This window comes from Rhamphochromis sp. 'chilingali' (assembly GCF_963969265.1).
Source record: "Rhamphochromis sp. 'chilingali' genome assembly, chromosome: 21".
NCBI classification, from domain to species: domain Eukaryota; kingdom Metazoa; phylum Chordata; class Actinopteri; order Cichliformes; family Cichlidae; genus Rhamphochromis; species Rhamphochromis sp. 'chilingali'.
Window position 1 is genome coordinate 31,451,123 of NC_137949.1, and position 14,962 is coordinate 31,466,084.

General features: G+C 42.1%; 1 protein-coding gene across 1 annotated transcript; it reads left to right on the plus strand.

Annotated features, from left to right (window-relative positions):
• Nucleotides 1–7,955: 7,955 nt before the first annotated feature.
• Nucleotides 7,956–13,695, plus strand: gchfr (GTP cyclohydrolase I feedback regulator). The gene is made up of 3 exons (XM_080870238.1): nt 7,956–8,114; nt 8,631–8,725; nt 9,678–13,695. The coding sequence occupies exons 1-3, from the start codon at nt 8,079–8,081 to the stop codon at nt 9,805–9,807; spliced, it is 261 nt and encodes an 86-aa protein (XP_080726364.1). The 5' UTR covers nt 7,956–8,078; the 3' UTR covers nt 9,808–13,695.
• Nucleotides 13,696–14,962: the final 1,267 nt, after the last annotated feature.

Below are 14,962 nucleotides of genomic sequence, written 5' to 3' on the forward strand. Positions count from 1 at the left end.
AGACTATAATATTAAAGACTACTTTAGTATCTACCACAGCAGAGCAAAGAAAACCAATCAAATGTTTAAAGAGAGACATTTTACCATTTCATGAAAGTTTTTGCCTGTTTTGAAATTAATTGCACCAACGCATCTTAGCAAAGTTGGGGCAGGGTGAAAAACAAAAGGTAGGATAAGCAAAAAAGAAGCAAAAAGAAACAGTTGCAGTAACAGGTCAGTACATTGACGATTAAGTATCTAAAGAGCATTGTAGAATAGAAGAGTTTCTTAAGGACATAATATGATCAAAATATTTGGAGAACCTGGAGAAATGTCTGTGAGCATGGGCCAAAAATCAATATTGCATACCCGTGATCTTTGGGCCCTCAGGGGGTACTCCATTAAAAACAGATAAGAGTCTGTCACAGAAATTACTGTATGAGCTCCGATGGCATGGTAAACACAATTTGCCATGCCATGCACAAATGCAAGTTTTATCATTGCAAAGAGAAAGCCACATTTGAATCCAGAGGCCTTTCTGTCTTCTCTGGGCCAAAGCTCATTTAAAATGTGCTGACGCAAAGTAGAAAACTGTTCTGTGGTCAGAAGTTGCAGTTCAAAAGCTTGGATCTGTCACGATCCTGGGTCTTATGACCCAGTTGTAACGTGCGGTGGAGATGAAGCCAGCCGCGGAGGTGTGCAGGTGGATAGCGAATGAGCAACAGCTTCTGACTTTCCAAAAAGTACTCATTTATTTACAATATCAAAAATAAAAGTGCTACCTCTACCACACATTACTAAAGAGCACACTAGTCCGCGTACACACGGGAGCATCCATTACAGGAGGAGTGCGAAGAAGAACAAAAAGGGGGTGACACCAGTCGTGAGACAGGAGGCGCCGCCATGTGGTGATACACTGCATTACAATAGCTACTGTTACACAGTGTTTTGAGTTTTAGTTCATTTTGATGTTTATAGTATGTTTAAGCTCATTAGGCCTCCTATGTTCATTTGCTTATTAGTTCCCCCTTGTGTTTCCAACCCATGTTAAGTCTCCCCTGCTCTTCATGTGTTTCATGTCTGTGTCTTACGTTGTCAAGTTCTGGTTGTCATGTCTGCGTCTCATTATGTTTCCTATTTTATTTTGAAGAGATCTCGTTTTTATATTATGGATTATGTTTTGAGTCCTTTGTTGTACTGTTTCTTGTTTCCCTAGGTCTCAGTTATGCTTATCATAGGTTTAGTTCTTTGGCTTTGTCATATGGCTTCCCTGTGTTCCATGTTATGTCCACTGTGACGTTTTTGTACCATGTTTCAGGTTCCTATGTTCTGTCTCCCCAGTTGCTGTTAAGTTTGCATGTTTAGAATTCAGTCAGTGTGTTTCCTGTTTTACTTTGAAGGTCCGTGTCTCATGTCAGTGTTTCTAGTTTTGCTTCCCTTGTCTCGTCCAGCCTGATTACTCCCAGCTGTGCTCTCCTTCTGTGTCTCGTTCCCTCGTTATCCCTCTGTGTATTTAGGCTCTGTGTTTCTCTTTGTCAGTGTTGTAGTCTCCCTCATGCTGTGTGTTTTGTTAGTCTTCCCAGTTTAGATTTTGTAGCGTTTTTGTGTTCAGCAATAAAAGCTGCCCTTTTGAGTTCAATCCTGTCTCCAGTGAGTTTGCGTTTGGGTCCAGTCCCTGCCTGCCACACAGCCGAAACATGACAGGATCCTGATAGCATAGGGGCGCATTAGTGCCTATGGAACTGGCAACTTACATATCTGAAAAGGCAAGTGAACGGTATAAACAGGTTTTAGAGCAACATGTGCTCCCATCCAGTTGATATACTTTTCAGGCCAGGCTTTATTTCAGCAAGATAATGCTTAACCATGCATTTATTACAAGAGTCTGGGTACTTAACCGGCCTTTCTGTAGTCCAGATCTTTCACCTGCTGAGAGCATCGAGCTCACGTCTAAGAGGCCTCATGGATGAGAGGTGAAACATCTTCACAAACTTAAAGAAGTCAAGTTAACTTTTCATTACATAAAAAATGCAACAAGGAAGACCTGGGGCCCGTTCTTCGTACGTCGCTTACTACATCCAAGATCAAATGACACATCCAAGATCAAATCATCGCGCTAACCGTGAGCTCGCTAATCCGGTTCCCCGAACACACCTGCTGTTGACGATTAGTACAGCTGGACGCAGTAATGTGACATCACTGGGTGTCATAAAAGGGGCTACGCATCGATAGTAGAAACATTGATCGGCAACCCTCTGATTGGTCGGCGAAAATGTCGAAGGAGCGCGCTCGGTATTTTTCGGCAGCAGAGCAAGAACTCCTGAGTGAGGGATTTCAGGAGTTTCAGAGTTTAATCAGAACGCAAGGGAACACTGCAAAGGCTGCAAAAGCAAGGAGAGAGGGCTGGCAGGAAGTTGCTGACAAATTAAACTCGTAAGTAATTTAATAATAATAATGGATTGGATTTATATAGCGCTTTTCAAGGCACCCAAAGCGCTTTACAATGCCACTATTCATTCACTCTCACATTCACACACTGGTGGAGGCAGCTACGGTTGTAGCCACAGCTGCCCTGGGGCAGACTGACAGAAGCGAGGCTGCCATATCGCGCCATCGGCCCCTCTGGCCAACACCAGTAGGCGGTAGGGTAGATTTATTATATTACATTATATTATCCAATATTATATTACATTATATTATATTGTTATATTATATCCTCTTTCACATTAGAGCCACAACAGGACCCACTAGAACATGGGAACAAGTAAAAGTGAAATATAAGAATATTCTACAGAATGGTAATATTTATCACTTATATTGCTTTTCGTCTCTTGGAAAGAGACCCTGGAATAATCTGTTTGTTTGTTTATAACAGCAACCAAGAAAAGGGCAGAGCAAAAAAAGACAGGTGGTGGTCCTGCACCCCCTCGTCAACAAGTTGGTTAAGTGAATAATACCCTCACGGGAAAATCGATATCTCTCAATGAGCACACTGTCGCGCTGAGCTAAAGGATCCTGTCTATCCTGCAATATATGCTGGATTCTGAGGACTCTCCTTATCAATCTTGCACCTTCCGCAATGGGTTGCTCGCGTAAACGGACAGGACATGGCTGCGACAGACTTCCCAAATCCACCTTGGCTTTTATAGCCGTGGTCTCTCATCTTGATTACACGAAGTAATTTACAATTACTACTCTGAAATATGAATTACATCTGTAATAATCACATACATGTAATAGAATGTTAATAGTACATTTCCCTTTTTTAGGAAATGACCTGTATGTATCTGTGTGACATCAATAAAAGGATCAAGTGCTGCATTATCTTCAGTTACATTGATGTTATTTATTTATCGCTGTTGCTTTCGTATAAATGACGCGGACATACCTGCGTGGCCGCGATCTAATCCTGTTTACATAAAGTAAACCTGCTCCCGAGCAGGTTTACGCTTACGGCTCTGTTGCTATGACAGCAAGTCCCGGATGAGCTTCGGGGAACCGACTGATCCAGGATCACGCGAAATCGTCAACAATCTAATCCGGCTAACCTACTTAGCGAGGTACGAAGAACGGGCCCCAGGACAGCTGAACATCTAGAATCCTTTATCAGACAAGAATCACACGGCATTCGTCTCCCAAAAGTCCAGCAGCTGGTCTCCTCACTTCACAGACATTTATAGACTGTTGTTAAAAGAGGGGATGCTGCACAATGGTAAACATGAACCCTGTCTAAACCTCTTTGAGACATGTTGCTACCACCCAATCCAAAATGACCTCATTTTGTGTAAACACTTGATATGGTTTCTATGCTCCATTGCGAATAAAACAAAATAGGTTTATGAGATTTCCAAATCCTTGCACTTACATTTTACAGAGCATCCTAACTTTTGTGGCATTGGGGTTGTAGATACAAAGTGTTTATCCATACAGCTATCACCAAATGTGATATATAACAGACGTGTGTGCTCTTCATCGTAAGGACCTGCTGATTTATTACAGGAAAATCCTGCTGAGATTCACTGGTACTGTGTGCAACAGTTTTAACAAATTACAAGCACAAGTTAAGCGTCACTAAAAAATGTTTAAAAGTCATAAACTCGTCATATCGCCTTCTGATCACTGATGTGATCTAAAGCTGTAGTCGCTGCTGCCCAGCATGGCATGTCATTATAATAACACATCACACTACACAGCTGTTACGACCATATTTTAATGGAAACCAGCAATCTTTGCACAATGAAGGGTACAATATCCTGTCTTTCTGTCGTCGTTATGGATTAAACAAAGCCAAGCTGTCCCTTTGCTTTTGCCCAACTCATTGTCATGGTAGTTATTCTAAGAGAAGCCATCCCTTGTGTACCGAAGCTGTAAGATACACAGAGCAGATTACTTCTGCCGGACTTGTGCATAAACAGCAACCACATGCTGCGGCATATAATACAAAACATTCCAATGACCACAGGCCTGATGAGAATCGAGATTTGAATCAGTCCTATTGCTACACATCCATGCTGTCATTCCTCTCCCTGTTCAATTAGCCATCACACTTACCATTTCATTCACCCTGTCTTTATATGGCACTTTCCAAACAGATTAACATCTTGTAACAATAAATCCTGTTAAGTTTCAGACTTTAGAAGGAGACATGTCATCAACATTCCGGCTGAGTAGTCAAAGTAGTATTTTGAGACCGAGAAATCATCTTTAACCCTCGACTATGACTTTATTTGCAGTAAGTCTTTAACTCTGAGGTTTACTAAGGACTGAGGCATGCTTGGAAGTGTTTTAATCATGTTGTCAAACAGTAAATGGTGCGCAGCCGCTCAGTTACTTATAAATCCCAAAGGATTTCAATCTCAGACTGCTGTTCTTGGAACATTTAAGATAAACTGAGACATGTCCCAGGTCATTTTAAGCAAATCACTGTTCTGTCTTTTTTCACAGCATCAACAATCTAAATTAAAAAGAGACAAATATTCCAGCTAAATGATGGCTGTCGGGGTTACAAATCCTCAGAATGAAACACAGAATAGACCAGAGAAAAAGTCTTGATAGCTTGATAGATGCATTCAAGACCTCGTAAAGTTCTTCTCTGTTCCCCTCTGTTTATTGCACATCGTGTTGTTTCCTGTTACTAGTAGCCCAGTCAATCCCATTTGTGGTAACCCAAAGGGACGTGCCTCTCGCACAAAATCAAGCCCTAAATTGAGGTGACGAGAGAAAAGACAGTGTGTGAGAAAACGCTGCTCCAAATATTTGATGACATTTTTCTTCATCACTGGGAGAAAGTCTCCCTAAACAAAACCTCCTTTTCAGTACGCAGAACCGCCTAAACCGCATCCTGGTGTTTCTCAGCAAAATGTTAACCCGGTGACCACGCTCGCACATGTTTCATAACGCTATGCCGGCTGTGTCATCTATCAGTGAGCGCAGCATTTCAAAGTAGGAGGTGAGGTGAGGTGAAAACAGAGAGGAGGAGGTGGTGGAAGAGGAGGAGGAGGAAAGAGCTGAACCTTGCTGTCGGGTAATATCGCTGCAGCACGGAGATGCTTTATGTAAGCTGCACGGTGAAATCTGGAAAAAAGCAAAGAAAAAGGAGGTCAGTGATGTATCTCCTTGCAAAAGAGGGACCGCGAGGCTCCTTGGAGGAGAAACAGGCTACACAAGGCAGTTGCAGGCACTCGATTATGAAGCTCTAAAGAAAAAAAGTATATGGCCTCACAATGCAGTGATTCATCACAATTAAACAAATGTAAACCTACGCTGTGCTCAAGCCTAGCACCCAGTCTGTCAGAGGTGCCTGTTGTCTGCAATCTCCCACAGTTTAAATCTCTCAGCTGAATAGTGGAATAATAACCCCAGCACCACACACCTACAGTAAATCGTGAAATGCATACACTGTCTGCTGTATAATTCATTCCTATTCAGTTCCCACTCAGTGATTTAGAGCGATCGCTTTAGCAGCGCAACCCTTTCAGGGCAAATTTCTCGCCCACGCCTATTCACAGCAAGTAAATCCATCAAACGCATTGATCATGTGAAGCTTGATATTGCGAGTGGGATGTCCGACACAACGGCCGGATTGGACGTACAAGACATGAAGCTTATTTATTTGAATTTAATTGATGTCTGTTTCTGTTTTCAATATCATATGTTGTAAACAGGCCGAGACTCAACTTGAGCACAGTTGTGTTTCTTGGTTGTATTTTTATGACTGTTGTGTAGAGAAAAGGAGCTTTGATGGAAGCGTTCCGGCAGCAGGCAGTCACACTTCAGCTGAGAGAGGCTAAGGCAGAGACCTCATCAAAAGATCACGCTGCTTCCCGTGGACCCACCAGGGATGTGCTCCACTGTCACCACAGGGTCAGAGAGGAGTTGACCCTGGACTCTATTAACCAGCAGCAGATGAGCGAGTGCAGGAAGACGCTGCAGGAGCACAGGAAGTGTCTCAGTGCATAGGAACATGCTTGCAGAGAGAGGGTTCTTCTTGGCAAGAAGGGGGTCTCTGCTTTGTTTTTGGAGCCTCTGCAATAACTCTGCTGCCTTCCTGTTTTCTCTCCTGCAGCAGATCTCATTGGTTTAATGGTGAAGACTTGTTTCTTTCATTTTGTATCACATCCGTCCATCCATCTTTTTGCACTTATCTCAGGTCAGGCTTTGGGGCAGCAGCCTAATCAGAGAATCTCAGACCTCTCTCTTCCCAGCTACCTCCTCTGGGTAATCCAGGGGAACGCTGAGGTGTTGCCAGGCCAGGATGAGCGATATAATCTGTTTAGAGTGGCCTTCTCCCGGTAGGACATCCCTGGAACACCTCACCCAGAAGACACCCAAGAGGGATCCCTGAGTCCCCTGGGCTGAACCACCTCAGCTGGTTTCTTTTTGATGTCTAGGAGTAGTGCAGATGATCCAAACTGAAGCTGATTTTACTGAATACAAAACAATTAACTTGTTAATGAAAAAAAAATGAAAATAAAACAAATAGGAAATGAATTTCACTGATCTCAGAAGCCAGTAGAGGTCAGCTCTTCTCAGCAGTCCCCACCACTCACAGATGCCAGTCTGAATCAAGCAGATGCACATTAAAGGCTCTGTATAATGTCAGAAGCCATTTAACACTGTCAATTCAGACTGCTAACGACGTATTAAATTTAAGACAAATACACGACCCAATCTTAAAAACATATTTGATTTGATGGTAAACCACTTTGGTTCGATTTATGCCTTCAAAACTGATTGCACCACAGGACATTTCTGAATCTGGTTTGCCTGGATGCACGTCTGCCTACCATCACAATATTATTAAGCAGCGATCAGGCTTTAAATTACTGTTCCCACTGACCATGACATGCAAAGCCTAACTGAGAGTCCACCAGGCTTTTCTGGCATCCACAGGACATTACATTCATATTACTGATCTTATCGGAGTTCCCACCATTGTTGCTTTCCTTTGGTCTGTGCCTTTCATTTCCCTCCCAGTCACAAGAGTGATCCAGAGTTATTATTACCGAACTCAGGAGGAAATTAATAAATCTCTGGGAAGGAGAGAATTCTAGACAGTGCAGGTTTAATATAATACATGCATTAAACAAATACATGCAAATACATAGAGCAGACTGTACGACAGCGACCACGGAAACTGAAATTGCATTTCTTTCCACTTGCAGTAAGTTGCCTGAAAATGAAAGAAAATGTGTAGCACAATTGGTTGTGGCTGAAATGTAATTTAATAAATGTGTAGCTTATTAAATAAATTCCCATCCAAAGAATGATGAGATTTTAAAGTCAACTTTCGCACTGGAAGAATAAAAAATGACTTAGTTAAATGAAACTATAAATTAACATTTCCTTCTCGTACATGCACATTGCCCCGCGTTTCTCATATCAACAAACCAGCGATCCCAGTTGAACAAGACCCTGTGCAGAGCGGGCTGTTGACAGATGCTGAGAGGGGTTCTGTGATTGGCTCGTCGCGGTGGGTGTTTCCGCATTCCGCTAAGCGCAGTCAGCTGGAGCTCGAGTTGAAGAGGGCACCGTTTATCTGTGAGGACACCTCTTTCAGTCACTCCTGGGGGAATACCGGAGCAAAGCTAGCGAGCGGGATGCCGTACATGTTCGTCAGCACACAGATTCGACTGGTGTGTATCTTGCATACGTAAACGACTCCCATCATCCTGTCGGGGGAGGCGCGTTTGACTCGCAGATGTGTTTATTTGACTGCAAACAGCGCGCACACTAGCCTACTGATCAGCCAAGGTTGGTTATGCAATGGCCGGTAATATTCGGCACGCTGGGGGGGGGAAAGTTATGGTTACAAAAGACGCGAGAAGCGTGCGTGGGACCTTTTTGTATGTGTGTGTGCCACGTCAATTAAAAACACATGTTGCTCAGTTGTCGGCCTCTTGTTTGCGCATGTTCATTTTGATGTCTCCACGACTCCAGCAGCCTAATTCCTCCAGTACCCTTTAAGTATATTGGATCATCTATTTTTAGCATGTTCAGATATTGGAGATTATCATGTGCACCTGCCAGAGGGCTGCAGGTGCAATCAGTGAGAGCTGTACAGACAATTTTTTTAGGGATGCTGTCTCCCCCCAATATTTCTAGAGTAAGTTCTAAGCTGTGTGGGTAATACACTTAATGCTGCCTTGCAGGAGAACGGTCCGACAAATGTGGGGGATGAATTTTCGGATCCAGTGGTCATGAATTACCTGGGAGCGAGGAAAACGACTATGCTGGGGAACAATTTGTGAGTACCTAAGTCAGTAATCATGGGAGCTATATAGGTCAAATGTGGGAAGCGTGTTATGATGGCCCTGAGAGGTGAAATCTTTTGCAGCTAAAACACAACGGAAGTTGAATAAATCAGAACGGAAGTGTTTTTGGGGTGACGGTAACACCATGGAATAGCAGGAGGAAGACGCAAGGCACTGTGTGATTTAATCACATGATTTATATAAACCATAGATGTTTGCTATTAGCCATTTACTGTAGCTGATCCTTCACCTTATTGTCTCCCAAAAAACACTTTAGTTGAGGGTCTTTGCAGCGTTTTTCTGTTTTCATTTTTCTTAAATTGTACTGTTTGACCTCAGAGCTACCATGTGAAACACCCAAGGATAAATGGTTAAGTTTTATAAGCCTATCTCAGCTCAAGCTTTTAAGCACCATGAGGCTGATGTCTCTTACAAAGATTGACAGGATTTTGCTCCTGATTCAATAATTTTTGTGAAACAATTTTTATCAGTGATTGTAAATGGGTAAGATTTAACCATTGCCTCCATTCTGATCTTTAGCTGCACACAGACGTGCAGACTTTATTTCCAAGTCTACTGTAAATTTGCTCACAGTGGGCAGCATATCCATATTTAGGCACTTAAAACTGATGCTTTGTACATTTTGGCAGTTAACGTGTACATGTTGACAGCAGAGCTGAAATCGGGTCGTATAGAAGAAAAGGCTTCAGTGTGGTTGGGGAGGGGGGAGGAAAGCTGCTGCCTTGCAGATTTGGAGTAAACCGTTCAAGGTGATGGAATACAGATCAGGGAGGTGTTGCCATTGGCAATCTGATTCAAATGAAACAAGGTGTGGAAGGAAGTGAACAAGCACTAGAACAATTAACAGCACTCTATTTTCCAAGAGAGATGCAGAAATCCCCACATCTGTGGAAAGCAGAATTGCTTTGTTTATGCTTGTTTCAGTTCCGAGTATCACGTGGATGACCCGCCTCGCCTGGTGCTGGACAAGCTGGAGAAGATTGGCTTCCGTGTGGTGTCCATGACAGGTGTGGGACAGACACTGGTGTGGTGTCTTCACAAGGAGTTGGAGTGATGGATCACAAAGATACCGTACTGGGAGGGCGGGTACTTGTATAAGCCTTTAAAGGGGTAAATGAATTCTGCAGAATATCCCTGTTTTTACTCTATACATTCTACATTTAAGATATTGGCAACTATAAAGTAACGCCATAGTCAAACAAAAGTAAAGTTGAGATTATCCCTTACATAAAGTCTCAGATTAGATGATAGGTCACCAGATTCAGGGGATTACTGAAACTACAGGGGTTTGCCTTTGTCAATACTGTTTAGCACCGGTGATACAGTGTAGTGACCAGAGTAGATTTATCCTGAACCAAGCCTCACTTTTTTCTAATTAAAACACTGGAAACATTTGTACATGCATCGCTGTGTAAAGACAATTCTTCTTTAAAACATGTGTTTCTAACTTAATGATGTCATTATGTGGATTGTGTACTTATTATTAAAAGTAATCAGTTTAAACATAATGTGTAATCGTCTGAAAATCTGTAAAACAGAGGCATACAGGACATCAAAAATAAAACACGGTAAACATTATTGTTACTTGTCGTGGGCTGTTACAGCTCTGTGGAGCATTACAGGGTCTCTACACGTTTGAAGATGAGACTCTAGTGTCGCAGGAACACTGAGAGCAGAAGTCTGGCTGCGAGAGCCAAAACACTCTGGGTGGTTTCATTACAGCCTCGGGTCTGCCAACAAATGTCTGGGGCCAGCCTGGATCGCTAGCCCGCAAACCAGAAACGTTGCCAACTAGCTCACAGCCAAACTCTTATCAGACCTGCTGCCTCACACATGACTTAGCATCTACCTCCCTGCTAAAGATTAAAAGGAGACGGTGCTTCCCAGTTCTGTTACCGCAGACATTCCAGATACTGTTTGGGTACACCGCAGTGACTGCTTCGACACAGACAATGTGAGGAAAATTGGAAGCAATGAGATACCGTGAGGATTCCGTGCCGCTGCCATAATTGGTGATATGACAGAGCAACAGGCTCATCCATCCTGGTTTGCATGCAGCACAAGCCACTGTGGGCTTGGGGCAGAGTTGGTGGCGAATGCATTTCCTGTGACTGTATTTCCTTGTGTCATTTGGACAGAGTTTGTGTGTTCCCCTTGTTTTGTTCACATCGCTGGGATATTGAAAGCAGCTATGCGTAAACAAAACCATGTGATGAGGGGATTTTGCAGGAGGAGAGGCGCAGATGTCTCCCAACACACTGCTGTGCTCCACAGCTGGACATTGTGTAACAGCTACGGTGAGGCGGTGCAGGAGTGGCGGGGAGATGGATGGCTAGATTGGATGTTTCGAAGCTGCACTGTGGCTCCTAAATAACACAATGACAGGAGAAAGCACCGCCACACAGGCCTGCAAATGCAGACACGCGATTATGCAATAGTTTTCCCCCATAGGGAACAGGGGAAAAACAGACTGTTCGAACCTTGTTACGAAACCCAGGGGTGACCACAGTAGTCTGGCAAAGTAAGGCTTGCCTTTATGTGGGTCACAGAGAGGTAGCACGTCACTTCAGAGAACTTAAATGAGCAATACAGAATCTTCTGGATACGTATTACATAAGCCTATTGCGCAACAGTTTGCTTGTAGAACAACAAAATCAGAAGTGTGAGAATTTGTTTTTGAGGCCACTGTCAGAAAAAGAACACCAAATTTCTAGCTTTAATTTACGCTGGTTAATGAGTTATGACGTGATCCATGAAAGCCAAGGGTGGAGTGGGGCGAGTGAGTTTGGTTGCACTGAAACAAGCTCAGCTCTACATCAAGAGGGTGGGCTTTAAATTCATGATTAAAACAATGGTGCATTGGTTTTGAAAAGAAAAAAAAAAAACTTCATCAACAGTTGGATGATAGGAAGACTGATAAAGCTTGTGTCTGTGGGTTCAGGCCTAAGCCAGAGCCAAATTAGGTTATGCGCCAGACTGTTTCTTGGCTCAGACCAGTAACTTCCCAGAGTCTCCACTGGTTACCTCACAATGACGGCATGACTCCAGAAAGTCATCTGCCAAGAAATAGTTCAGCACCTAACAGCCTGTCAGAGTGTTGCTTTTATTTTTTTCACAATTAGACTTACCCACAATAAAATGTGTTAATTAGTGGGCTTTAAAGCAGCTAGGAACGTAAGCAGGTGTTAAAGTGGGATTTGGCAGGTGGGGGAACCCTAGACTGGGTGTAGCTGTGTAACGTGGTGAAAAGAACTACTTACAAATAAGTCACATAAGCTGTTTTGTGGCCTCCAGTGATATTTCCTGTACAGACTGGGATGATCCGGCATTTTGCCGCTACTAGGATATTCACTGCTCTTTGTGGATTTAGCCAAATGAATTCATGAAAATACACTCAGATGTTTCATGATCTATATGGCTGATTTCCAACCCATAGACACAATAAAGCTAGTATGAAAGACAGACTTCAGAAAGTAAATATAAATTCATCGATCAAAATAAATTGATGTCTGCAATCGCTGATGCAACCAAGTAACAGTAACCGAGATGTAACCAGTACAACTTCGTGCATCACTGCAAACTAACAGTTCAGCTTGCACTAAACTGCCCGGTGTTTTCATGCAGCCTTTGAATAACACAACATTTAGTGCGCTACAGTTAGTTTTGCAAGATGTTTCATGAAAACATAATTTAGCGAAAAACGTGATGTAGAAAGCCGATAAATGATTTTAAAAAGTGTAAAGCGTATCAGGACATCACATGTAAACTTTAAATTTCAAGTTTATCAAATGTCACTTGCTGAGCAGTGCTCACCTTTGGGGGAAAAAAAGTTCAAATATTTCTCCCATTTCTGCTCTTTCTCCATCTATTAGTGTTGCACATGAACATTTTTTTTCAGCAGCTGTACTTGCTTGCAGACGCATAAAAAATTAACTTCTTCAACAATAATAGCCATTAACTTGCCAATCAGATTTAATTAATTACGTTAAAGCTCAGCCAAAGTCACTAATATATTAAGGCATTTTCTTTTATGTTGTATATGTACTGCGGAGCAGAGCTGTCAAACTCATTTTACATTGTGGACCACACACAACCCACTTTGATATGAAGGGCCAGACCAGTTCACTTTTATTTATATAGCACTGTGATGGGAAGCCACACAGGGTAAGCTCCACACCTCAACACTAGTTGCTTCACTTTAGTTAAGTTTGCAGTCGCTACTTTAAATATATTCTACTTATTGTCCAATATATTGTTTCTTTTCTGTCACACCTTCAAATGTTTATATGGCGTGCACACATATTAACACTGCAATGTCAAAGTTCTGTTTTATGTTATATTAATATATCTTTCTTTCTTTGAGTTACCTGGGGTTTGGTTTCTCCTTCCTGGTTGGCAAAAGATGTGGCAAAGGGCTGGAAGAGCTGAAGTACTGCTGACAGCCTAATTGGACAAAACCACATGCTTCATTGCCTGGGGGTTGTTTCAAGTTTGTTTAATTGTTTTGTATTAGTTGGTTATACTCGCCCTATGACAGCTGGGATAGGCTCCAGCGCCCCCCGCGACCCTGAAAAGGATAAGCGGAAGCGAATAGATGGATGGATGGATAGTTGGTTATATGGCAGCCTTTTTTCCCCCCTTGTGTGCCATTTGGTTTAGCCAAGCCAGTATTTAAGTTACCCGTGTGTCATTTCAGAAGGTCAGCTTGTCTTATGTTTGTTTGTGGTTTCGTTAGTTGTTATTTTGAGTTTAGCTTATTGAGTTGACCTCTTTTATTGGTCTGCCTGTTTAAGTTTTTTGGCTTTGTTAATTATCTTTCATATTTTTGGGTCAATAAAACCCCCTTTTTTAAAATTAAACACCTGTGTCCTTTATGCCTTACTGCTTGGTCCCTGACAAGAACCAAATCACAACTGAGATATTTGAATGTATTAAAAAAGATGTTTATTTTAAACTGTAAGTTTCGGTTTTTCTGCATGATAAATAAATGCTGCTGTAATGAAAGAAATCTGTTTCTGAAAAGAAACTGTGGTAGAAACTGAAAAAAGTACTTTCCTGTCACTTAATTGTTTATTACATAGTTACTTTGTTTTGGTATGAATATAGTAAAAGCTGTAAAAACTAAGGAAATACAGTTAAAGTTCCAACATTTATGCCCTCCTTTACATTTTCAAAGGCCATGCAAATATAAATGGACCAGATTTGAGTCGTTGTCGATCAGATTCTAGCCCCCAGCCCATATGTTTGACACCCCTGCTGCACAGTGTACTGTATATACATTTTGTGGTGAATGTTCATGTTTACAATAAGAAGGTCAGTTGATGTACACACCGTCTCTATAACCCAAAAGCTCAAGCTTCAGATTGCTCTGAACACTGGTTCTCTTACTCTTGGGTTTGCATGATGATAAAGGGAGAGGACATCCCCAACATGGTCATCGGAGGGCCACAACCACCTTCTGTTCAAAGCAAGTGTTTGCAAGGAACTGCTATGGCGTGTAAATTACACAAAGCTACTCACTCTCGTCAGTCGCAAAATAAAAACTGGATTTGAAGATCCATGAAGAAGTAATTTTTTTATTTTTTTTTACCATTTGTTTGAGTTTCATAAAATAAAGGATTTGCATAGAAAATGCACATGTTCAATGTCCACCAAAGATCAGACCCAGGAGTAGACAATTTCTCTAGTGAATACAAAGAAATGGGAAAAATCATCTAAACCACCAACTCTATAATGGAGGGCCTCTAGTATGTTCACTTTTCATCACACAAGCCCACAAGAATTCCATAAAAGCCTACCTTGTGTTCCAATCGCAGCCTGATTACTGGTTTAGCATGGACGAAAAAACGATTTCCACGTAGTTACACCAGAGAGTCTGTGGTTTGGATCAGGGCTTCTGAATGAGAGTGCAGACAAGAATGATTTTTTTTTTACATCACACTTGTTTGGCTTGAATAATGAGGCAGTGAGTAGTCACACTGAACCAGACAATGGTTGACAGATGCAAATTACAGCATTATGCAACTTTGATTATGTGTGGTGTAGCAAGGCCAATCTCTTTGGGCTCTCTGTCCACGTGAGGCACAACAACAGTCTGGAGAGCAAGATAAACCTCATTTTCTAGTCCTCTCATAGGGAACATCAGTGCAGATCTCAGTCTGTCTGATTTAATTCATTTATTTATTCCATATGACTGGTTTATTTCCCTG